The following is a 26,750-nucleotide window of genomic DNA, read 5'->3' on the forward strand; positions in this document are numbered from 1 at the left end:
ATCTAATGGCGATTGGTTATGATGGTATGATGGTAGATGATGGGTGGGGAGTTAAATGTCTTTGATTAGGTACCTACTTCATCTGGTTAGTGCCGGGTTCTTCCGGTTCCTTTAGCCATCTAAGAAGAAAATCTATGAAATAATATTCTATGAATCTATAAAATGATCTAGATTCTGAAACCTGTTTACTTCTTACCTAATTTTTTATGTTCTAAAACTCTTTATTGTATCAGTATGAATAGGTGCTTTGTTATAATAACAATGCATTTCACTGAAGCGAAGTCATTGACTTTATGTCACAATGATCATGTTCATTGTAAATGAAGTTGTCCAGACTGATACCTTTTTGCTTCGAATCGGCATAACGCATTTGAGTTGTTTGCGGCCGTATTCACAATCCTTACTATGACGTCTCACAGTGCGCTCGAACGCATAGTAGGTTCCACCACTCAGATTATTGTAAATTGACGTGATACAGTAATCTGATTGGTGGAACCTATTCAGTGCGTTAGACCTCATAGTAACCAAGTAGGTAACGTATGTGAATACGGGTGTTAGATTTATTATTTTCACTTCATGGTTCCTCTCTTTGATCAAATCAGAAATAAGGAGATGTATAGGAGAAACAGAGTAGGTAACCGACAATCGACATTCACGTAGCTCAGTGGGTTGCGAAGCTGAAGTAGCAATGGGCAAGGCTCATAGTTCGAATAACCGATAGACCTTGTGGTGGTAGAATGACGACTTCGCACTGGAAAGCGCAGCGTTTAAAGACCTCTTAGGTGGACACACGATAACAAACGAGTCGCAGGGAGCAGCTGAATTCAGGCGGCGCACGCAAAATAGTGCCATGTGGAAGTCTCTACATGGGCAGGGCACATACCTACCTACATTTTTCGAAAAATCGATAGACGTAAGATTTTTTATACCTTTATTACGAGTAGGGTTATCTCGCAAAGCCATATGATCCTAACTTCATAGTCGGTGATCGTTCCTCCCTGTGTTGGGGACAATACGCCTAGAAACTTTCAGCTTGTATAAAATAACAAAGGTCTGGCACGCGCTGGCTCTCCCTACAATAGCTCTTTTTGCATTGGATTTTTCTATCACTTTTATAATGCCTTTAATCTGGATCACTGGTTCTGGTTACGGAATTAGTTAGTTAAATAAAAATTACGCATCCACTGAAAAGAAATATTACGAAATTATAGTATTGATTCACCACCGTGAAGGTATCTACGCGGATTTCAATCTAATCCAAGCGGAAAATTATTATTTTCATCGTAAAGTAACGAAGTCTTTACAAATCAACAGCATTATCAGTTCGAGTCGTGACATTGTGCAGTAATGAGTAATGAGTTACGTTACGGCCTACTGCAGTCTACAAAATATATACCCACATTTTGTATGGAGTTCAACTTCATACTATTAAGTATTATGATTAGGTAAGTATACGTATTTTTCCGATACAAGTTTTCCCTTGACTGCGATCTCAGTTCTCACCTGGTGGTAAGTGATGATGTTGTAATCTTTCCCCTAATCGGTCTCTACGCGACTTTGGAAGTAGGGTGGTCTAACCACGGTCGAAGTCTCCCATCAGACCAGACCAGGGACAGTTTAGAAATTATAAATACATACCCCAATTACCCTGCCGAGAATCGAACTGAGGACCTCAACTTATAAGACCACAGCACACACAACTACGCCAGTAAGGCCGTCGTGTACGTAACTTAAGTGGCATGCTTTTAAGTTGAGAAATTACATTATACACCTAAGTATATCTAAAGCCACATACCTACCTTTTATTATTTACGGTGGTGAATCATATAATTACTAGAACCTCTGAAATAGAGGATGGACTGATATCTGCTCCTAGCATAAGTTGAAGCTTAGTTGGAGGGAAAAGGGGATTATTAATCAGTAGCTGATGCCCACTTCGTTTGCGTGGACATTAGTTTAATAAATCCCGTGAGAGCTCTGATTTTTCGGGATAAAAAGTAGCCTTTGTGTTAATCCAGGGTATAATCCATCTCCATTCTAAACAGCCAAATCTGTCCAGTAGTTATTGCGTGAAGGAGTAACAAACATACACACAAACTTTCACCTTTATAATATTAGTGTGATTATAAACATGGTAATACGACGAAATCGGAGGCTTGGAAGTATTCGACCGTTTTTTTCAAAACAGTCGAAATCAAACAATTTTTTTAAACAGTGTATTTTATTGGTAAAAATAGGCAAATAGTAGCCATTAGGAATAGGAAAATCGTTCATAAAAAATAAAATATTAATAAAATTTTAATACAATTTTAACAAACATATTGTTCTCTACATATATAACTTAGCATAATTCATTTCATTTATTCATTACTTGGAACATGGTATAATACTTATGTGTTGTGATTAGATTTTTTGTATAATAATTACCTGCTAAGTTTATGAACCCCTATTTTTAAAATAAAACTAAGTTTAAATAAATAGGTAAAGCTTTTCCAAGCGCGAATCCAAGAGTGTAAGCGAAGGAACCCCAATTTTTTACAAAATTTGAAAAATAAATGATTTATAAAACTAAAAAGAAGAAAAAATAACAATTTCATCATGAAATAAATAAACTTATTTAATTTTTTCTGCTTTTTACAAAACAAATATGAAAAAGCAAAAAATAATTCAAAAATATATTTTTTCCTTTGTCTACCACCGAGACGCCTCCGGAACGCTAGGTGATTCGCTAACTCAGTGTCTAACGCTACATGATAGCCACCGAGGTTGGTTGGTTCTACATTGCTGCTTCACTGGGTGATATTCAAATATTGTTTCGTACCTTCCTTGGATTAAAAAATGGGCTTGGTGGCTATTATTTATTGTTAGACATTGAGTTAGTGAATCACCCCGCTTGAGCGACCGCTCCGTTCCCTCTATAGTAGGGCCGGCCCTATAGGTGGTAACCTTGAGAGATATGTTTATATTTCTCAGACATTACAAATAGCCTGGTACGCCTCGATATGTGACCCCTCAGCGGGTGTGAGCGTGAGTTGCCGGCTCGCCTTTAGAAACAGAACCACCCCCGGCCTGACGGGTAGGGGTTCCGTGTCGCACGCCTGCCCTGAACCAGACGTGATGATGATTACACTCGGACTGGGCCGCACTATTGTGTTGTACGAATCGCCACTTTGCACCTGTAGAACAAAAAAAATTACATTTTTTTTTTTATTCTATACCCTATAAGATTTTATTTCTCACTATCAATAAAATTTTCCTTGTCTTTTTAATTTCCTTACTCTTCTTTTTTGTATAACCCATACACAGGGGCCATTGCAGCTTACCTTTATTTTAACAACAGCAAAGTCTGGCACAGGTGGTCTCCATATGCAGCTGTTCTCGTCTTCCAAGTGCGGCGTGAACAGCATCTCCTCCTTAGTGTAGCTCCTGTAGTCCAGCATCTCAATGAGAGTGGGAACATCTATGTGCTTGGGCGTGAGACCAGCTCGCACCACGTTGTCGGAACACGCCATACATTCTATACAGTCTGCCAAGAAAAAAACCGGTCAAGTTCGAGTTTCCAAAGGGTTCCTTACCATCATACAAGAAATCTCAAACCAGTATGACAAAAAAATATTGTTCCGACAGCTAGCTATACAACATTGCAAGTTAATGGCGGATAGCACCATCTTCATGTGATTTAGTAAATAAATAGGATGTATTTTCTGAAAACCGACCTTCAGTTACCAGCTAAGCCAGCCACAGTAATAATTATTATGTCAATTGTGACTCGATTGTGGATAGGAACGTTTTTCAGAAAATACATCCAAGTCTCCTGTCTGATATAGTACAGTTGGCGACAGGTAAAAGGCCTTTGGACGAGACGAGAGAGACGAGAACTGCATGTATCTTCGCCTGGGAAGCGAAAGGTTGATTGACAAACAATAGCGCGGTAGCATTCCCGGAATTGGCGGCGCGGCGTTATCGATCTATTGTGATCGCTACCTTCTACTGCTTTCGTGCAATATTACGCGCCTTACCACCAAATAAGTCACCCACTGCGCAGGTTCAAGATTCATTTTAACTGACACCATCTGTACTAGCTTTTTCGTAAGCTTCTAAGTTGAATAGATTACGTTTAAATTACTAATTAACTAGTAACTGCATTCTGAACAAGTGGTAAATTATTTTGACGATTCAAAAGCACTTGTAAAAGTTTCCTTGAATAAAAATATATTCTATTCTATTCTAACATACCTCCACTAATATAAGCATGTGGCAAGTTTGGCTTGAGGAAGATAGCTTGGCCGGGAGCAAGCTTCAAATAGTTCATAAAGTATGGCGCCCAACACCCAACATCCCCTGGAAAGTCGTCGTGAAGTCTTTGCACCAAGGGATAGAGAAGCGATGTCTGCGTAGATAAATCTAAAAATACAAAAAGATCTTCGTTAGACGTTTCCGTCAATCATGAGTCATGAAGGATTGATGGAACTCTGACATCTTTCATGCAAACACCAGTCATTGTACTAAACTGTGGCATAGATAAGGCATGAATTTTACATTTGAAGACTCTAATTTTAATGCACTCTACTGATAGGCTCGCTACTGGCAACTGCAGTCACTAAGTTTGAGAGCTCTAAATTAAATTTACTGCCAAACTGTGTCTGTCCTTCTCATATTACATTAGTAAGAAGAGGATGCAAATACTCATAAATAAAATTTAGCTGCCAACAGAATTAGTACCACTGTTCAAATATTGTAAAACATGATAGAATATTTTCCAAGAAATGTACCTATATTTTGTATCAAACTATAAGTTGTATTGTTGGTTATGTTGTTGATAAGAAATCATTGTGTTGACTGATAAATGTATACAATGTGGTTTACCTTCTTTTTCCAGTCTAGATAATAATTTTTTTAAACTTGATGTTATTTTTTCTTTATCGCATGTCATAAGAGAGTGAAAGACTGATTTCAATTCCTTTTCATGACTTTCAGCTCCTTTCAAACTAAGGAACACATTCAAACTATTCTCCGGCAAGATATGTGCAAGTTCAGGCAGATCTGCAAAAACATACAGATTCCTTAACTGAATTATTTAAATATATATTACTACCATTATGCCAAGTCTATTATAGAAATTAAAGAGGTTACTAAATGGGTAGTCTCTTGTAGAGATGTCTCTTTCTCTTAGTCTCTTTATTGTAGTCTCTTGTAGAGATATCTCTTTATCTAGTTATTTAGGATGCCATATTTCCAGAGAAAAAAAAGGAACCCTTATAGAATTACTTCCTTAGGCCCATCAATGGAATCAAAACCTATAGAGTACTTGCCAGTTCCCATTGACTTAGAATCGGGAAATTTGGCAGGTAGCAATGTCTTATAGAAAAATTCGAAAACCGTGAATTTGTAGAAACATCACAAAAAAAATTAAGTGTTGTTTCTAGTGTCATACTAGAAACAACACTTAATTTTTTTTTGTGAAGTACGGGAACCCCTTGAGTGCGAGTTCGACTCGCATTTGCCCCGTATTCCGTAAGACCAAAGAAACTATTAGTAAAATATTTGGTTAACAAACCTTGTAAAAACTTCATAATTTGAGTGACCGGTCTAAAGCCACACAATGCTTCAAATGCAGTCAATGCTATGGCAAGCTCTGGCTTATGGTTGGGGTCCTTATACATATCTGGTAAGAGTCTATGTAGTTCTTCTGCATGATCCTATAATAAGAAATATCCAAAGTTCAAATTTCTAAATTAAATTGACAGTTTTAAAAGTAGTAAAGTTAACAACAAGTTTTTAAGTAAATATCTCTGCGCTCTTCCATGGGTTATTTTCTGCACTTAAACTTTGTTTGCCCATTGTATATGTTAAATTCTCTGCTGGTAAGGATTTATAGTTCATCGTAATAAAGAAATGAGTTGAGCTGTGATCTGTTAAAATCACTGTTTCACTAACACACTGTACACAGGTATACCATTTATGTGAGAATCGTTTAAAAGGTTATTGCATCACAAGGTAATGTAATAGTTACATTGCTTATGTTACCAGTTTACACAGTAGCTGATTGAAACAAAGGGTTACCTATCTTCATATTTATTACATTCCTTGTAAAAAGTAGATAATATTTATTACTATAAAGTTATTGTTCTGTGGCTATCATTAAGTAATTAACTATGTATGTGGTTCACGAACTAGATGCCATAGTAAAAAAAAAATAAGTCATAGTTTTGAGCCATTAATTTTTGTTTTGTCACGATTAGGTACTGATAACCACTTTACCTATGAACAATATACAATGTCACAATATTCTGAAATAGAGTAAATGCCCAACACAATAGAACGTGGCAGTAGAAAATTAAGTAAATAGAAGGTATCTCTAATAACAATAATTATTATTATTAATTATAATCCACACCTTATACTAGTAGCATACATCCTCATATTTAATAATATTAAGTAGCAGGCAGTATGGATTATAATTATTGTTAATTATAATTATTATTAATTATAATCCATACAACTTAAGATTATAAATATGAAAGTGTGTCTGTTTCCTATCTGTCTGTTGCGTTTTCACAGACCATCAACTTAAAATCAATTATGATGAGATCTCAGAGACAGACATATTATGTAATAGAAAAGACTAATTTTTACTTTAGGAAATCAAAGACAAAGTCGCTGGCATCATTTAGTTAGTTACTTACTTATTATAAACTAGCAGTTGTCTGTGACTTTGAACACACAACTTCTAATTTTCAAAGTAATCGTTTGAGAAATCCATCTGTAAAAGGCCTCAATTACATACTTACTCCCATCTCTCTTGCCATTTTAGTTCTTCTTTTCTTACCAAATGGTACAGAACCCTAAGATACATAATTTAGATATACTTATATTGCTTTTTTAAAAAAAGAGCAACTGCTAAGTTCACTATATTGGAAGCTAGTTGAAGTCAGTTGTACAATGTTTCACTCATAACTGCGAAAAATTCTTTTCAACTACTAAATAAATACAAACTCCTATGATAATAGTAGAAATAGTAAAATGTCTTGACAATTTGATTACCTTAGCTGGGTGTGCTTGAATAGAAAGCGCTTTCCGAATTGACAAAACTTTAAGAAGGAATGGGACTGTGATACCAAACTTCCTTTTAACATCAGGACCTATTGCATCATGATTATCTTTAAGGTACTCTGACAGAAGAATGCCTCTTTCGATTATTAAGGAAGGTCCATTTGGATGGGTCCCCATCCACAGTTCAGCATAAGGCTTATCAGGATCAATTGTAACATTTGGGTTCCCATTTGCCAAGAGTTGTGCTACAATGCTTTCTGACCCTAGCTTACCCCATTCATAGTTTTGAACTTTGCACTGTAACTCCATGATAGATCTGTAAAAAGTAGCAGAAACAGTTCACCATCACTGAATTTTAGTACTTAGTAAAAAGTAGAACTTTATTATGTATTTTATAAATGACAACATGACATGACAACATTCTGTTTTACAACAATAAAACCCAAATGGAGTGAATTAACCACAAATTAACTTACAAGAAGTACAAGGAGAGATAAAACCATTTAGAAAATCACTCTTTCATCTATAAATTGCACTTAACTACTTAACCAACGGCCAAATTATTATAGGTACTTACTTAATTGCTTTTATTAACTGATAAAAAACTTTTCCTATATTTACAGAGTACTCTGAAAACTCAACTCAAATTAAATTATAATTTACAAACAAATTAATATAGCAGATAGGTATAGGTATGGAGGTACATACTAAATGTCACTGTCAATATCAACTCAGTCGATTATTGTCATTATTATTGTCTTTTTTTTTTTTTTTCTCTCTCGTCTGGCTTTTACAATGATTAGCCAATGTCAAGTTTGTAGTTATTTGTAACAAGTTAGCTAAACTATACAAGTATGGACCCCGTCTGTGCCGGCGCTCGCCGACATACGCACGGCACCCCCTTAGAGCGCTTTCCAGTCAGTTTTAACAAAAAAAACACTCCAAAAAGTCACAACACGCGCGCCAGCAAACGCCACCACAGACGAAGTCCTATTATTGTCTTATCACAATAATTGTACTCGTCTCCATAGACGAGTACAATAGTTATAACGAGTCCATACTCGACCACGACTCGACCATTGATTATAATATCAATCGTTCTAAGGACTCGACAGCACCATGCTTCCCACTGTTCAGTGTGACCATCTTGATTATAATTTGCCGAAATGTGCCAAAGGACTAAAATATGCCAGTTATTAGTAAACAAATCGTGTAGAATTTTATTAAAACATTAACCTTAATTATTTATCATATTAATAGCTAGGTGTTAACCCAAACAACCAATAGGCCGATTTAGACCACTTCGATAACATAATAACTGTCGATTGATTCGGTAAGTTATCGTACGGAAAGATGTATTTTCAATTCACAATAATCGTATCAACAGTGAAATTGTCGAAACTGAAACAGAATCGAACCAACACGTAGATATCGATCGATTACACCCATCAAACGCTATTTACAACAATTTATTCGAATAATATTTTCCGAGATCGATACCAAATCGTACGATACGGAATGTTATCGAAGTGTTCTGAATCACACATCTGCCAAAATCTGACACTTTTCTGGAATAACTACCATGATCTGCCAATTTATAAAATAAGTACAATAAAATCTGCTCAAATATGTAGCAAAAGTTTACTACAAAATATGGTCACACTGGGAACGTCAATGACGCAGACGCGGGCTGTTTCAAATTGACATTTGAAAATCGAATTTGAGTTTGACAAAGATTTAAGTGGATTTAAGTTTTTAAGTTTGAAGGCGGCTTTGGTTAGAAAGCGATAAGCCTTGGGGCATTTATAGTTCGCGATAGGTCAACATGGCAATCGGGTTGGGGACGCCCCCCACACCTGCACAGCCTTCGTACTAACCGTGCGGGATAGTGAGGGCGACGGGCGGGTGTGCAGGGCGTCCGTCTATCCGTCTGTCGTGCCTGTCAAGAAAACCTATTAGGGTACTTATTCCCGTTGATCTAGAATCATGTTTGGCAGGTAGGTAGATCTTAGCACAAGTAAAGGAAAAATTCCGAAAAGCCGTGAATTTGTGGTTCCCAATTCACATCACAAAAAAAAAAAAAAATGAATTCATGAACACATAATCACACTATCACACTAATTTATACTTAGGCGAAAGTTTGTATGTGTGTGTGTGTGTGTGTGTATGTTTGTTACTTCTTCACGCAAAAACTACGAGACGGATTTGGCTGAAATTTGGAATGGAGATAGATAATATCCTGGATTAGCACATAGGCTACTTTTATCCCGGAAAGTCAAAGAGTTCCCACGGGATTTCAAAGTTCACGCGGGCGAAGTCGCGCGCATCGGCTAGTACCAAATAAGATGTAAAAATCCCGAGTACGGAACTACGAAGACTCATCGTGATGCAATCCACTGCTAGGCTATAGGAGGTGAACAAAAACTTTTTTTTTAGTCTGCTGTTGCAATGTTATAGTACAGTTTTATTTAGCAACTTTTCGTTCTATGTAAGTATTTATATCATCTTTTAAACTTTTCAATACATTAGGATCTAAATCTAGTGGAACGGGTACTTTCGGATGTGCATCCTCGTTCAATTTTCTTTCAACGTTATCTATAATTTTTTTATCTGAAGATTCTGCCTGCTTTGCTAAATGGGGAGGTATGGCAAAACCAGACAATCCTCGATTTGTAATTTCGACATTTAGTAAATCTTCTGCCGTGTCGCAGTGAACTCCAGGTTCATTTTGTAAACGATCCATAGCCAATATTGCACTTTGTCTGGTGTTTTTCGCAGGCAGTGGACTATATTTCATTTCCAATGCTTTTAAGTCGAGATAAGGATATTTTTTCATTATAACCAACTCTTCATAGTGTCTTATTTCATCTTCGGTAATGGCGTCTTTATTAGCCATGTTTTTGATTCCTGTATTTAATTGATCATAAATACTTTTACCAAAATCCTGCGTAGAGTCCTTGATTCTACGTAGAGTGTTTTCTAGATTAGATGCCATTTTCTTAGTCCTTTCAATCAAATCGCATCTTTGACTCACTAAAACCAAATTAAGCGAGAGAGACTTTAAAGACTTTATATAGTATAAACACATAAGAGTTTATACCGGCCCATCTTCCAAGTGGAGGAAGCACCGGGATAACTAAAAGGTAAGTAAGTATAAAGGGCTTCCAAAATTTTCTTTTCTTTCTAATTATGAGGGCACTTACGATTATTGTGATAAGCCTCATGTGTAGCTTTTGATAAATCTCTGGAAAGTGGAAGAGTAGAATTAAATGTGAGACACACAAATATACAGGCCACAATGAAGATACCACCACATTTCTGCATATTTGTCACATTTAGCGAGTTTTCCACCATTGAAGAACTTAAGTACCTACTAAATTAATGTTTTGATAATATCCTTGCGCTTTTTCAAAAAAATTGTCTACGTGCTTTTCAAAAGTCTTATGGTTGGAATAAGTATATTTCGCACATTTTTGACATTATCTATCTGATCTTGACAGATCTTGATCAATCTTTACAAATTTTATTTTTTGTGAAATTAACCCTTAAGAAAAGAGGACATTCAGGCCGATAAGATACTCAGCATCAATTAATCTAAATCATATTCATCAACTGTGCTAAGACTATGTTACAAAAAAAGAATTTACGTAGCAAACTTAAGCTCAACAAATTTTTATAAGTCGTTAAATCAATTGGCGTGAAAGTCCCGCCTAGTGGGATGGATTCGATAGCACAGGCGCTCTCATTGGCCGGGATTCACCCTTTCTACCATTTTCCGGTTCCGCAAGGGATGAGGGACGTAGAGGGCGGCATTTTGCCCGACGGAATAAACACCTGATCATTTCAATCCACGTGTTTTGTGGGATAGAATAGCACGCATGGTGCGTTAAGCGGGATAAGTTTGATAAAATAATTTATTGCGATTGAATTAATTAAGGCGCCGAACTGTTCGCGTATTTTTAAAATTATTTAGTGGGGTCTAAGTGTTGTACCTATTTAGTGATTTTACTAAACATATTATATTTTTTTAATTTTAGTTTTAAATCTGGAAGATTTTCCTTTGACCAAACATTATTTTTAAATGGTCTTCTATAGCTGGATAGGTACAATTGAGGCAAATTAATGCAAAAAAAGATCTATTAAATTCAAAAAATAAATATAAAATATTTACTATTATTCTTGAACAATATATCCACGATGAGCGACAATAACTACACGGATAAAACTAAAACCACAACAATACAAACACCTAGACCGTCTTCACCACGGAAATTCTTCGCACGAATATACGGGCACCTTGAACAGCCCAAGAGTAAAGTGAAAGAGAGTCAGGGCTCGGAGAGTGAGTCATCCTCTGACGTGGAAATCGGAGAGAGTGAGGGAAGAGAGATTGTGCAGGTATCGCCGCTGTGGCAGCCTCCGCCACCACTGCCGCTTTGTCCACGGCCGGTTCTTTTACCACATCAGCAATTGGCGTTTGGTGCTGGTCTTGCAGCTTTCCGTAAGTTCAAAATAAAATTAATACTTATGAATAAGTAGTTAGGTAGGTACTATATCTACCTACCTCATGGTACCCTATTAGGTATATGGTTACCTATACCTAACTACAAAACACATTTTTTTATTATGTAGCCTTTACCTCCATTATTCATTTATTTTATTTATTTACTACCAAAAAGTACAGTAAAGAGAAAAAGAAAGAAAAAGTGGAAAGTGGATTCAATAATGTGCCTACTAAGAACTCTGCCTTGCAATGTCGGGTTAAACCACATTTACAAAATTATTAAACAGAGTGTCGCCCTTCCACCTCCATCATCATAGATTAGAGACACTCAATGGTGCCATAACCATCGCGATGTCATCCAAACCACAGGTTTTTTTAAAAATAATAAAATAGCGAGCAAACAAGCAGGCGGGTCACCTGATGTTAAGTGATTACCGCCACCCAAGAACATTTGCAGCATCAGAGGAACCGCCGATGCGTTGGCGGCCTTTCAGGAATTTGTTGGCCCACCCCTTGAATAACCCCACGTTGTAATCTAGTGGGAACACCGCCGATGGGAGTTGATTCCACAGTTTGAATGTGCGTGGAAAAAGGATGTAAAATTCCAACTAAGTTGATGTAAAACCTGTTGCACATTTCAACAAATGATAACATACAAAAAAAACAAGTCAAACTATTAAAAAGTTTTTAAAAATAGCGCATACTTTGGCAATGGCAATACTTCGTACAAACATGTCGATAAAAGATTGTAGTCAAGTCTCTTTGCAAACCGCACCAACATATAGGTAAGACTTATCTTTATTGAGATAACGTTTATATTTTACTAACTTATGCCTGCAACTTCGTCCGCGTGGACTACACAAACTTCAAACCCTTATTTTACCCCCTAGGGATTGAATTTTCAAAGGGATGTCTACGTCATAATAGCGATCTGTATGCCCAGCCCGATCCGTCCAGTAAGTAGTTTGAGCTATGCGTTGATAGATCAGCCAATCAGTCACCTTTTCTTTTTTAACCCCCGACCCAAAAAGAGGGGTGTTATAAGTTTGACGTGTGTATCTGTGTATCTGTGTATCTGTGTATCTGTGTATCTGTCTGTGGCCTCGTAGCGCCTAAACGAATGAACCGATTTTAATTTAGTTTTTTTTGTTTGAAAGGTGGCTTGATCGAGAGTGTTCTTAGCTATAATCCAAAAAAATTGGTTCAGCCGTTTGGAAGTTATCAGCTCTTTTCTGGTTTTCTTATTACTTTTATCCCAGGACCACCAGAGGTTACGTATTTTCTGACACAGGAAATATGTACGATTGAGTAGTGTTAGTAAGTACTAAGAAAGCATGCCTAGCCTACGTGCTAGCTTGCTTAGACGGCCAATTTTCAGGTATCTGATAATCAAGGTACATAAAAACATTACTTACCTCACGTAAATTCGCCAAACTGATTTTTACGTATATTTTAGGCAATATCCTTAAAAATATGTCGCCAATACTCCCAGACACTTCCCGCGTCAAAATAAGTAATTACTTAACTGCACGTAAATTCTGATGCTCCATTTTTATATATGTCCACCAGACAACTATTTTAAAACCTTTTACAAGAAGACAGACCGATCCAGAGGGCCAATCATCCCCTAAATTCAATTTTAATGCCTCTGTGGGTTTGAGCGCGAGGGCATCATTATCTACGCGCATGAGACTGAGTAAGACATGTATTAGGATATATTGACTTCTCTCTCACTCTCTTATAGTTTACTTATGTCAATTAATTATTAATATTAAAAAAAAATCTGCTAAAAATTAAAAAAATTGGAGAATTCACGTGAGGTAAGTAATGTTTTTATGTACCTTGATTACCTGATACCTGAAAATTGGCCGTCTAAGCAAGCTAGCAGGTCTGTAGGCATGCGTTCTTAGTACATAGTAACACTACTCAATCGTCCACATTTCGTTCGTCAGAAAATACGTGACGGCTGGTGGCCCTGGTATCTTTCACTATTGTAACAGAGGTTCATAATATTATGTCAATTGGCAAATGTCAAGCTGTCAAGATGTACGTTGCTTAGATACATAATTATTTATTTGAAAATAATGTTTTGGAAAACTCCGATACTTTGGATCGTAGGCGCGGAGTTTCTAATTTATAAAATATTATAATCACAGTTAAACGAGAAAACATCAATTCAATTATAATATCCAACAGTCAACCAAAGGCCACGAACAATCAACCCAAACCCAAACCATAGTCAAACTATTTTTAGGGTTCAGTAGGTATCTGTAGAAAAAAAAATGTTGTAGCCTCGACTGTTGTAGTCGCGTAGGTGTGCATGGCACCATTAAATATCGTAGGAGGCGATGACCCTCCGCGCGGCTGAGGTTCCCGCATCGTAGTCGCTTTGTCGCGCAGGTTTGGATGATGCATTAGGCGCACCGTCTTTTTATTTTATCTGCTTGAACTCAGCTTATTTACTTTGACAAAATACGTTTAAAATTCATCATCATCAGGATCAACCCATCGCCGGCTCACTACTGAGCAAAAGTCTCCTCTCAGAATGAGAAGCTAGCACACTGACCAAGCACGTATTGGCACACCTCACGCACCTTTGAGGGAGCATTATGGCCAACTCTCAAGCATGCAGGTTTCCTGACGGTGTTTTCCTTCACCACTTCGTTGTCTGTCTGTGTGTCATCTTTCAAGAGAATCAAAACTTATAAATTGGGTACTTCCCGTTTACGTAGAATCATGAAAGGCAGGTAGCAATATCTTATAGCCCAAGCACTCTACTCCTGTGGCCCAAGTAAAGAGAAAAATCCGACAGCTGAATTGTCATTACATAAAAAAAAAAACTTGTACGGAACTCTTCATGTGTGAGGCAGACTCGCACTTGACCGGTTTTTGAAAGTTATGTCAAATAAAAATTTGACATGCAATAACAAACAAAATGAAATACAAGCCACTTTATTCCTTATTTCATCGGGTGAAAGTCGATTTTAATTTAATCGTAGGTATATCTTGAAAAGCGAACTATTATATGACTACGTAAAATGGGCACATTTTTAAAGCAACGACGTGTTAGAAACAGATATTTCGTTTTGGTCGTGTTAAACTATGTGAGTCATTCAGATAATTCTTGATTTAGTGATGTTCGGTCAAAAATATTTAATGGAACGTATAATTAACATAACATTGATGTTACTTTTGAAGAGATATTAGCTGCCTTATTAGATTTATATTATTACAAGCCGATGCCCGCGACTTCGCCCGCGTGAATTTAGGTTTTTTGAAATCCCGTGGGAACTCTTTGAGTTTCCGGGATAAAAAGTAGCCTATGTGCTAATCCAGGATATTATCTATCTCCATTCTGAATTTCAGCCAAATCCGTCCAGTGGTTTTTGCGTGAAGGAGTAACAAACATACACACACACACATACAAACTTTCGCCTTTATAATATTAGTGTGATAGAAATAAGGTTTTAGAATGGCACAAATAAACGGTAATTTATGAATAAAGTTTAAAAAGCGTGAAATAAAAATTAAATTAAAAATTTAAAAAACCCCCGACACATAAACCTCTAAAAAGTAAAAAAATAATAGGTAAATATGTATGGGCCCTTTAAGAATAGTATAAATAGTAAAGTTTTATCCAAGCGCTCGTTGCGTCGGGGGACCGCTAAAGACTATTCTTTCTACAGATGACTTTCATAGTTTATCATAGGTAGCGGTCCCCTGGCGCAACGAGCGCTTGGATAAAACTTTACTATTTATACTATTCTTAAAGGGCCCATACATATTTACCTATTATTTTTTTACTTTTTAGAGGTTTATGTGTCGGGGGTTTTTTAAATTTTTAATTTAATTTTTATATACTTAGTTACTTATTTAGTTTTCATGCTAAGATGCTCATTTTTTCAGATTAAGTAAGTATACTTATAGGTAATAAAGTCGTTTATGATTATTCTAAGGCTGGTTCCTACTTAGGTAGGTATATTCAACTCGTAAGACTGCCACTTTGCGACTCATTATTTCGTACGGTAGACTTTTCGAAAAACTGTACAAGAAACCTCTTATTTCAAAACACCTATCTCGTTAAGATCCCACTATAGATGGTATGCCAAAAAAAATTTGACCTAAGTACTTTTCATGCTTAGAATCCATTTTCAGACCATCTTAAGATTTTTTTTGGCCAAATTTAATTTAACTTATGTGTTTAAAGGTTTCTTGTTTTACAACGGAACCCTACAAAGTAGTAGATGGCACCTGAGTACTGTCTAGTACTTACCACTAAAACTGTGGTAAGTACTCTAACCGCTAATAAATAATTTTAAGTATGATGTTGGTGGATAATTATGGTAATGAATGATATTTACTTAATATTATTATGGAATAATGATTATAATATGGATGTGGAGTGTGGACCATTCGACCTCCGTCTCCCCATCATCATCTTTATTTACTTATTTTAACTCTTGACCCATCGCCGGCTGATGATATCCATTCTCAGTAGTGACGTAGTGAGCCAGTAACGGGTTAAGAGGGGTCTCTTCGTCACTCGCTTCATACAAACGTAGTTCCAATTTCATTTGAATATTAAGCAACCAAAGTCCATGAAATTTTGCAGACATATTCTAGAAACTAATATCTATGTTTGTGGTTTTCCAGATTTCTGTTAAAATACTTATTCAATTTCAAAGTTACGCGGTCTTAAAAATTTACATACAAATCTTTGAGCCCCTGTAATCTTAAAACTACATATTTTTAGAAAAATCTGAAACACCACAGACATAGATATTAGTTTCTAGAATATGTCTGCAAAATTTCATGGACTTTGGTTGCTTAATATTCAAATGAAATTGGAACTACCATTGTATGAAGCGAGTGACGGAGAGAGCCCTGTTAATGTGATGTTGACCTGACTGTTAGATAGGGTCAGATCTGTAGTTACATGGTAGGTAGTAGGTACATAGCTAGTCAAGCCGTCGGATTAGGTTCGTTTTTTTTAGATTTAGATTTTTTTTCAATGTACCTAATTTGGCATCGAAAAATTTTGGTAAATTAAATTAATCTAAAATGATTATTTGCACACTGCGGAAGTAGGTTGTATTCGGGTCTAACTATTGCCCTAGGTACTACTTATCTGTTATCTACCAACAATTTTGCAAAATAAATATGATTGTGGTTATGATTATGATGGAACCACAAAACATACTACTGTCCGAATACTTACATACTTACTTGTTTTGTGGACAGCTACCACAACCATTGTGTCCCACATCACTGACGACATAATATTTTTAAGATCCGCTCTGACTTCTCTGCAACATATTAATGTTATTAACAAATTAACATTTCAATGTAAGTATTTTTCATTTCTGAGAGTCGCGTTTTCCAATGCTAGTTCTCTTGTAATAATGAATTAAAGTAGTTGATTATGATGAATTATAAATGGTAAAGATAAATAACACTTTATGATTTATTTGACTTGTGATAAGAAGGACTTGGGTGTGACCAAGCTTTGCTAGTCGTTTTTCCAGAGAAAGATCTAAATACATCTACAACAATCTACAATCGAAATACATAAATATGTAAGTACTGGGGGATTCCGATGAATATGTACCTACTAAGTAGGTAGGTATGTAACAAAATACCTAGGATGGTACAGAAACTTTTCAGTTTTACTTGCACAAACCATCTTTGTATTTACCTACGTAGGTAGCTATCACTCAGAATAGCTTTAAAATAAAATAAAATATAATATTATTTTCAAGGAAATGTCTTAGAGAAAGTATCTCGGAGCCCGGAGAAGCATCCTCTAAGAAACTGAGATGAAAGGGATCTTATATCTCATGGACTTGCAAATAAAATATCACTAGAAAAATACTTTGAATAAGTATAATAGCGATGGTCCAGATAAGCTGCGGTGGGAGATACGTAATCCCCGCTTACTCAACTCTTTGCCGGACGCTTTCCTTTACAAATAAAATCAGGGAAAAATGTTATAACTTTAGTTATCACATTCATATTTTCTTCTCCAGGTACACCTACCTAGCTAACTGTTTATTTCGATGTCACGTTAGGTCTAGTACCTACCACCTAGGTACTTACTTACCCTTTAGAACTCTTTCAAACGGCATTGACATCGAACGTTTTTTCCAGAAAAATTCTTACTCAAAGGTGCATAGTGGCCTTGGATGAATTTTCATCCTAGATGTGGCACATGCATTGAATACAGATAATAAAACCATTCAAAGATTGATAGGTACTGCAAAAAACCGTACATACACAGTTCTTAACCGTGTCAACGGTTCTACATTCAATGTGTGCACCACTATGTATTCAGTAAGGTTTTTCCTGCAAAAAAACGTAGGTACACAGTTTTAACCACTGAAACCTACATATTATACCTACAACCAAGGAGCGCCAAAATGGCGAAAATCAAGTTGCTTTAAAAACAGGTCGGCAATCGCAGATCCAGCATACTTGTAAATTAGTAGAGGTCAGTGGTTAAACTGTTGTGTGAACAGTTTGGTGCTCAGTATACTCAAAATAGGTAACTACCATACTGATGGTGAATGAAGTCTAGGGCCAGCTCAAATACTTACCTATATCGGTAAGACATGCGCTTAAAATCGCGGTCCCAATAGGTACGAGTACCTATGACCTGTCTTTAGCAGAACATTCTACGGTCTTACGGAGTGACATATTTCAAACGGAAGAAAACTCCTTAAAATAAAGGGTATAAAAAAATAGGTACCTACCTACTTACTTCCTATCTCAATATTGTGTAATTAGCATGGCAGCAGAATTCCGCGCGCAATTTTCCACTTGATTGGTCCCTAAGATGTACCTACGTGTGGTCTGAAATAGGTACTTAGTTACAGAAAGTGAAGAAACGCGTTTAACATGGAATGGGTGGGCTAGTTTGTTTTATCTGGCATCGCAGATATCCATGACGGATAATGCTAAATCATTAGGGATAAGTACGAATTTGCTGGCAACTAAGTACAACCAGCGACAGTCGAAACATCCATAAAAATCTTAGTTATGAACTTACTGATTGACCTGGGAACTCAATCATTAGTCATTACTTCTGTACTGTATGTCGCCGCAAGGAAAGTGTCACGTTTCGCGGTCGTTCACCCCAAATCACAAATACTCTTTTTCCATCGTCGCAATCGTGCATCACTGTCGCGTAGCTCTAAGTCAGCCTTTAGCCTGCCAGAGCAGCCAGACTACGGCAGCCAATCCAAAGCCGACTTGCAATAGGACGCGAATTGCATAGATCGGATTGGCAAAGGCTGCCTAATACACGGGAACTCTTAGGGACTTCCACTTCCACTGGGAACTGCTAAACACACAGTTAATGAGCCAGAAACGTGAAACTCGAGCCAGAACAAGTTCGTATGTAGGCATCGATTGTGAAGCGCCAATATAGGACTAACAAGTTGGAAAGAAGGATGGAAAGGAATTGCTAGGTATATCTGCCTACATTAGTTTTTAAAACGAATTTCCGTTGAAAACAATTTTTATTAAGTAGGTACAATAATTAGAACTGTTTCGCTCAACAAAACAATAGATTTAAGCCCTATTTAAGCTTATTACAATAAGTGTTGTGGTTGTTCTGAAATTGAATTAATCATAATGGTTTTTCGCGTCGTTTAAAAAACGTCTGGGTTTCCAGTTTGTAGATGCGGAAGGCGAAGCGACAGGCAGCTTCGGCGTGATGCGATTACAACACCACGTTTCGCTGCTTCGCTATAGAAGCAAGCCGTGTCTCATTCAAACCCACCCTCGTATGAAAATTGCCAGCACTGTTCTACTATACAGCTATAAAACTCATTGTTCAACTCTTATAACTATTACGGAACAACAGTCCGTGAAAATGAAACGAAAATTAGCGGCTCAGTGGCGAGTTTTGCTGAAAATTGTTAAGGTTTTAATATTAGAGTTGGAAGGTACCATCTACCTACCGATAATAATTTGTACAGTACCTAAGTCACCCTAAGTGCCCAATGGTCGTTTTTGGATAAGTATACTTTAGTGGTAAGTTTATGCCTACTTAAAACGACGTTGAAAGGAAAACTGCCACAGCTAAGTAGGCTTTGCAAGTTAATGAGTAGGAAGGTAACTTGTATAAAATGCACCTACCTACTTACTTGGTGTCGTATCTATTTTCATTGAAAATTACAGCTAAATAGTTAAAAAAAAATTTTTTTTAAATTCTTTTACTAGTGAGCCTGCAATCTCACCTGGTGGTAAGTGATGATGCAGTCTAAGATGGAAGCGGGCTTACCTGGAGTTGACCATCCAAAAATTGATAAAATAGTAAAGAGGAACTCGGCCATTTGAATGAGTTTCTTTCCTTCGAGATATCTCCCTACCATCTCTACCTCCTATAAGTCATCTCTACCTACCTTTTTATAAGAATATTAGTGTAGGTACTTAGATTCACAAGAGCAGCTTTTTATTAGTTTGTCTGGAAAAAAAACAATAAAGAACCTATTTGAAACCAATTTGAACGTATCTCGTAACTTTAGTGCCGGTTGGATGACCATGCCTCTCAAAATTGTATATGCATTGTGTTCAAATCTCAATACGTTGTGAAACGAGCACGAATCACGATACAAAATTGCGGCTAATGCAAATCACAATGTTATGTTTCCAGCGAGATGAGCGCACGTGTTCAATCCCACGGCGACACCGCTTAAAGATTATAAAGGCTTGGAAAGACACAACGCGATACGATACCGGTAACAACGCGACGACGGCGACAATTATTTCACACTCACCACCTGGGTGCCTGGTGCACAGCGACCGCCCATTGTGCCAGATCCTTTTTTCCACGCACATGCAAACAGTGGAATCAACTCCCATCGGCGGTGTTACCACTAGATTACAACATAGGGTTATTCAAGGGGCGGACCAACAAATTCCTGAAAGGCCGCCAACGCATCGGCGGTACCTCTGGTGCTGCAATTGTTCATGGGCGGCGGTAATCACTTAACACCAGGTGACCCGCCCGCTTGTTTGCTCGCTATTTTTTATAAAAAAATTATGACGACTCTGCTCTTAGAAGTTGTACAAACTACAATAAAAGATGCTGTGTGTAGTTGTGCACAGTTCATACATACCTACATACCTACTCGTATTACAAATCGTTCTTCAGTTTTCATTGTTCTACCATTCCGCGATCATGCTTTCTTCATGTCCAGAATCCAGATCTTAAGAATTTTTATCGTACCTACAAAATATGGTGGTTACGGTGGTTGACCTGGGCTTACGGGGGTTTCGTGATGCGAGTACTAATGCCATATGGATCCAAGACATCGTCGCTAACTATGAGCCTCTTATATGAAAGCTCAGTCATTTAACATTTTATTCGATGAAAGAAAAACCTGGTGGAAAGTGATGACGGAATCAAAAATTGAAATAGTTTCACTTAGAAGGGGCCTATAGCAGTTTACCCATAGCTACTTACCCCATAACAATTCACGTAACAGAAATATTATCGCTGCCAGCCATTTTATTGTGAAGAATCTACCTATCATTGAAATACCGGACGCTCTAGCGTTCAATTGAAACTTACTCAAGCAAACATTCGTAATATCAATATCTCAGCGTAAACGTGCATATTGAGAACAAAGAATAAACAAGTCAGGTGTACTTCTCTCATCTCGATGGGAAACGGTCGAGCGAATCTGTAATTAGGATTTAGGGGATAGATAATGAATATTAAGGGAGGCAACCCCAAACGTACACGCTCTATTATCGCTTTGTTAGCGTACTTGATTAATCACAATCATTTTTTAATCGCGGACAACAAAAGTGTTTGGGGGAACACGGGATGGACATGTTTAGTTAAGGATTATTAAGACAAGGAGGTGCTCGCGACTTTATCTGCTTTTATTTCTAGAAACATTAGCAATTCAAAATCATTACATCAGCCTGTGGGTGTCTACTGTTGGATATCTATAGGTCTTCTCTGAGGATACGATCACGAATCTTCCTCATCTAGAACTTCCTATGGTCGCGGTTAAACGACTTCGAAGGCGCCTACCACTGCCCTTTCAAACCCAGCCTAAGATAGGTAGGTTTAGGTATATCGTACAATGTAGATATAGGTACTACGCAGTCTCCACTCGACTTTCAGTAGGTATCCAATGGGCGATCACTTGAAATTATTTTCAATCCGGCTACAGTAAATTATCGTAAAACTCTAGCTCATAAAATCAAATCAATCCCGCTGGCCGCTCACTTTCAGCTCGATTGGGCGCGTGATAATTGAATGTGACAACACTCAGCCAGATTACGCCCTCATTGTGGCTCTATTACATATGCTTCGCCCAGCTGACGGCTCCCATGCTATCCCTTTTTATTTTTATTCCAAAATTACGATTAACATCTTTGGTCACATTTAAATGGATTTGTAATAGGACATTTTTAACAGCTTCCAAACACTTTTTTTTAACCCCCAAAAAGAGTAGGTATCTGTGTATCTGTCTGTGGCATCGTAGCTCCTAAACTAATGAACCGATTTTAATTGTTTTTTTTTGTTTGAAAGGTGGCTTGACCGAGAGTGTTCTTAGCTATAATCCAAGAAAATCAGTTTAGCCATTTGAAAGTTATTTTCTTTTGCTCTTTTCTAGTTATTATAACTTGAAGGTTACATTATAACCTTGTCGGCGGTGTTATAAGTTTTTAATTTACACTTGTACTTCTACATTATCCTACCTACCTAGCTTCTTCAATCAATTACTCATCGCCAGCCTGTGCCTCTCAGAACGACGGTTTAGGCCACGGTCTGCCACGCTGGCCCAGGGCAGATTGGCAGGATAGCTGCTTGGTAAATTCTAATTCTTTTGCACAAAAATTTTCTTATTGCGTGTTTACCTACCTACGAGTATGCCGCGTACGGCACTACGGTTTCGCACTCATACGATCCGAATCGTGAAAATACGGATATAAAAAAACTTGGGCCTAATTCGAATATTGCTTCCGCACTAATCCGATCTCTGATCCAAATCCAAGCTATACAGTGGATATCTTACACACATCTATGTCATATTGTGTTCGATTATCCGAGGCATATCCGAAATATTCTCACGCATGACGGAGAGAAATGCGATGACGGAAGTCGGGTCTAGTGCGTAAGCTACCATACAAATAGTTCTGTGACTATTTCGGAATTACGAGTAGTATGTATTTTCACGGATTCGGATCGGATGAGGGCATGATGAGGGCGTATAACCGCCCTAACATCCGCCCGTTAGCGCCGTCTGCGCTAACTTAAAAAAAAAACTTCGCGCTAACTTTAGCTTGATTATAATATTAATCGAATAAAAAAGTAAATTAGTTAACATTCATAATTAATTACCTACTTAATCATCGGGAAAATACTTATTGAAGGTAGGTCTACCTACCTATTGTGGGGTTGTAGAAGTTGCACGGAGAATTTATAGGTAGGTAGGTATCTGAGTCTAAATGAGCCATCATGGTTAGAAGATAGAACAGAGAATAGAATTTGGTAGATAAAATACATATAGATAATATTATATTATCATGGGCGTCATTAGATGGACCATGATAGTCGTACAATAAACACATTCGGAGCGATCTCTCACGCACCGTATCTTTATTCTTTTAACGACGCAGATCATGCGAACTATTGTCCAAAAGAATACAGCTTTTGTCTGCGTTTTCATCATTTTCCGCACTCAATATAAATGTTACAATATCATTAGTTCTAATATGTATCTACCTACTTATACAGTAGGCTTGGATGAATTAAACACTAATTCATCCAAGATAGTAGGATAGTAAAAGTATTTTGTGCTAATATTGTTTGAAACTTTGCATATCTACTTGTTGGAAAAGACCAGATATCAGCTTGCTGTTATTTTTTTTAGGGTTCCGTACCTCAAAAGGAAAGAAGGACTCCTTATAGGATCACTTTATTGTATCCGTCTGTCGTGTCTGTCAAGAAAAAGGGTACTTCCCGTTGAGGCAGGTAGGTAGGTCATACGAGAAGCACAAGTAAAGGAAAAAATTCGAAAACGTGAATTTGTGGAGTCGAAAAATCTGAAATAACAAAGAAGTTTATGTGTAAAAGAAAAAAAATACCTACCTACCTTTTTATGTAGGGTCATCACAGATAACTCCGCTATAAAATGTTAAATTAGATACATAAAATCAGAATCCTTCGAATCATTCTTACTTAGTCTGAGGAATCATTCAATGAAATTGACTGGTCATACATAAGTAACGTGTAACAAGTATGATACAAGTCGATATTTACTGCAATGCAAACAGATCGTGGGAATACTTACCTAGGTAGATAGATTTCCGAAAGCTTGACCAATAGGTAGATTGTTTATTTTTCATTTATTACCTAAATTACCTTAATAAAAAATAAACTTGTAACTAGGTGTCTTTCAAATGATGTAGTCCGAAATTTAGAATGCTGCTAGGAGAAGCTTTTGTGTTTTTTTAAGTTCCTTCCAGTTACACTTGAAAATAAGTTTCTACTTAGTTTCGAACCACGCAAACCTTTAAAATCAGTTTCCTTACACCCCTTAGGTGTAAATTGCGAAACCTAATCCCTGTATCCTCGTATCATAATAATCCTGTCGTTAGTGAATATTGTGTTACAAAAAGTTATTAAAATGATCGTGATTCACCGCGGGGTTTCGCGACGCTTCCGGGAGCCGGCAACATGCTGCGGAACCAGAGGACTTACAAGCTCGTTCTCAGGACCAAATCACTTCCCTGACACAGGAACATCGGGGAAACCTTAGATAGACCAAATGTTCTGCTAGTTTTTTATAAGTAGGCTTGGTAGGTAAGGTACCTAATTAATTATTGTTCTTATACCTAATGTGACATTCGCAAAATCTTGTACAACTTCCGTACTTTAATATTATAAATGCAAGTGTTCCCGTCTGTTAGCTTTTCTGTCTGTTTAATCTATTTTGACGTTTGGTACATACCTTTGTCCCGGAAAATTAAATAATTCCCTTGGGATTTTAAAAAACCTAGATCCACGAGGACATTATAATTGTTATTCTATTAGCCCGTTAAAATTAAGGAAAACTTCTCGTCGCGGACTAAGGTTGAAATCTATATCGAGAGCACTTTACCTTTTTTCAGTTAAAACGAGACAGATTTATGTCAGCGGTATAACGCTATCTCGTTTTAACAGTGTCTTAAGTCTGAGCAAAATCAAAGTGCGCTCTATAGATCTCAGCCTAAGATCTGCGTAAGTAGTTTGGTACAGGAATGCTGCAGCAGTGCGGTCACGTAGATTTGCATCCAGGTTCCAGTTCCATTTCCATAAGACCTCTAAGTGCGAGCGAGAGGTCTGATAAAAATGATCTATGACCCACTTCGCACGTTTGTAATGGCTCAACCATAGCAATAGAAAGTGTTTTTAACCCCCGACCCAAAAAGAGGGGTGTTATAAGTTCGACGTGTGTATCTGTCTGTGGCATCGTAGCTCCTAAACTAATGAACCGATTTTAATTTAGTTTTTTTTTGTTTGAAAGGTGGCTTGATCGAGAGTGTTCTTAGCTATAATCCAAGAAAATCGGTTCAGCCGTTTGAAAGTTAAAAGCTCTTTTCTAGTTACTGTAACCTTCACTTGTCGGGGGTTTGTTATTTACAGTGGCTCGCAGGAGACGCAAGGAAAGTCGGCCGCGTCGGCAACGCACGACGTTCTCAGCACATCAGACGTTGCGCCTTGAACTGGAGTACGCAAGGGGCGAATACGTTGCACGAGCACGAAGGTTAGCCAAAGTTATGAATAGGGTTAAATAAATATTATGCGTACAAAATGAGAACTCACTCACCATTTTAACTCGACTGTCATGTCAAAAGTAGGTACTATTTTAGTCTTTATTTTAAAGGTGAACCTATACTATACCTATACCCTATAGGTACTAGGTAGGTATAGGTCGGTACTATGTATTCTGTTTCAGATGTGAACTTGCTTCAGCTCTATCACTGAGCGAAACACAAGTAAAGATATGGTTCCAGAACAGAAGAGCTAAAGATAAAAGAATAGAAAAGGCTCACTTGGATCAGCAATACAGGTCAGTGATTTTTAGGATTTCGTACCTCAAAAAGAAACAAGGAACCCTTATAAGATCACCTCGTTGTCTGGCTGTCTGTTTGTCTGTCAAGACCCGTCAAAGAAATCAAAACCTATAGGAAAGACCATGCATGTTTTTCAGGCCCTTTTTTATCGACAGAGACAGATAACATTGCTTATTAGATAGAGACAGCTGCTTACAGATTGATAAATTATTATTATTTACTAGCGACCCACCCCGGCTTTGCATGGGTAGCTTATTACAATTTCCATTGAGATCTCTATTTTTTTCAAATAAAATATAGCCTATGTTACTCAGGAATAATGTAGCTTTCTATTTTTTTTGGAATTTTCAAAATAAGTTCAGTTTTTCGAAAGATTACCCCCTACAAACAAACTTGACCTCTTTATAATATTAGTATAGATTAATTTCGGCCGTTTTCATAGAAGTTCGTTCCAAGATCGATTCTTTTTCTACCTGGAATGTTCTTATGATTTACTAGCGTATGCCCGCGACATCGTCCGCGTGGACTACACATATTTCAATCCCCTGTTTTACCCCCGGAGTTGAATTTTCAAAAATCCTTTAGCGGATGTCTAGTGTCTACGTCATAATAGCATGCCTTTCAGCCCGGTCCGTCCAGTAGTTTGAGCCGTGCGATGACATATCAGTCAGTCACCTTTTCTTTTAACGAAAATTATTTCATTTTCCAGACAACTGGCAGCAGCAACCGGATTCTTCCCACCAATGTTCCCGGCCCCGTACGGGCCGCCGCCGTGTCCGTGTTTACCCGTACATCCTACGCCAAATCTCGATAAATAATCCAATTTAAGTTTTTTCTGATCTCATACTTATCTAGGTAGTAAATAAATAAAAATTAATATAACCTTTACTAATAAAAACTTACACTTTGCATGGCATATAAACACATTTAAATAAGCTGCTATAAGTATAATGCTATAGGGTCATGTTGAAATGCCATATGTATTTTTTTATTAGTAAAGGTCTTAGAAAAAGAACTAAAGGTAAGGGCCAAAGCTTTTTTCTTTTGCAATTGTGGCTAATTCTACTGTACACAGTCTTGAAACTAAATTATTGACTGGTTCAAACCTAAT

General features: G+C 37.2%; 3 protein-coding genes across 4 annotated transcripts; 1 reads left to right on the plus strand and 2 right to left on the minus strand.

The window, feature by feature from the left end:
* Positions 1–2,212: 2,212 nt before the first annotated feature.
* On the minus strand, positions 2,213–7,772 carry LOC123869080 (mannose-6-phosphate isomerase). 2 transcript variants are annotated; one of them, XM_045911816.1, is made up of 7 exons: positions 7,631–7,772; positions 7,045–7,369; positions 5,558–5,699; positions 4,867–5,043; positions 4,237–4,404; positions 3,324–3,526; positions 2,213–3,176 (listed from the first exon to the last, which is right to left on the minus strand). In XM_045911816.1, the coding sequence occupies exons 2-7, from the start codon at positions 7,360–7,362 to the stop codon at positions 2,970–2,972; spliced, it is 1,215 nt and encodes a 404-aa protein (XP_045767772.1). In that variant the 5' UTR covers positions 7,363–7,369; positions 7,631–7,772; the 3' UTR covers positions 2,213–2,969. The 2 variants fall into 2 exon arrangements, with proteins under 2 accessions (XP_045767772.1, XP_045767773.1); XM_045911817.1 differs by lacking the exon at positions 7,631–7,772 and adding an exon at positions 7,577–7,594.
* A 1,715-nt stretch (positions 7,773–9,487) lies between these two features.
* On the minus strand, positions 9,488–10,508 carry LOC123869083. The gene is made up of 2 exons (XM_045911820.1): positions 10,257–10,508; positions 9,488–10,086 (listed from the first exon to the last, which is right to left on the minus strand). Exons 1-2 carry the CDS (start codon positions 10,405–10,407, stop codon positions 9,518–9,520), a joined length of 720 nt encoding a protein of 239 aa, XP_045767776.1. The 5' UTR covers positions 10,408–10,508; the 3' UTR covers positions 9,488–9,517.
* A 742-nt stretch (positions 10,509–11,250) lies between these two features.
* Positions 11,251–26,577, plus strand: LOC123869084 (homeobox protein rough-like). Its single transcript, XM_045911821.1, has 4 exons — positions 11,251–11,554; positions 25,209–25,329; positions 25,522–25,635; positions 26,349–26,577. The coding sequence occupies exons 1-4, from the start codon at positions 11,251–11,253 to the stop codon at positions 26,455–26,457; spliced, it is 648 nt and encodes a 215-aa protein (XP_045767777.1). The 3' UTR covers positions 26,458–26,577.
* Positions 26,578–26,750: the final 173 nt, after the last annotated feature.

Source organism: Maniola jurtina, chromosome 10, assembly GCF_905333055.1.
Source record: "Maniola jurtina chromosome 10, ilManJurt1.1, whole genome shotgun sequence".
In the NCBI taxonomy this organism is placed as follows: Eukaryota; Metazoa; Arthropoda; class Insecta; order Lepidoptera; family Nymphalidae; genus Maniola; species Maniola jurtina.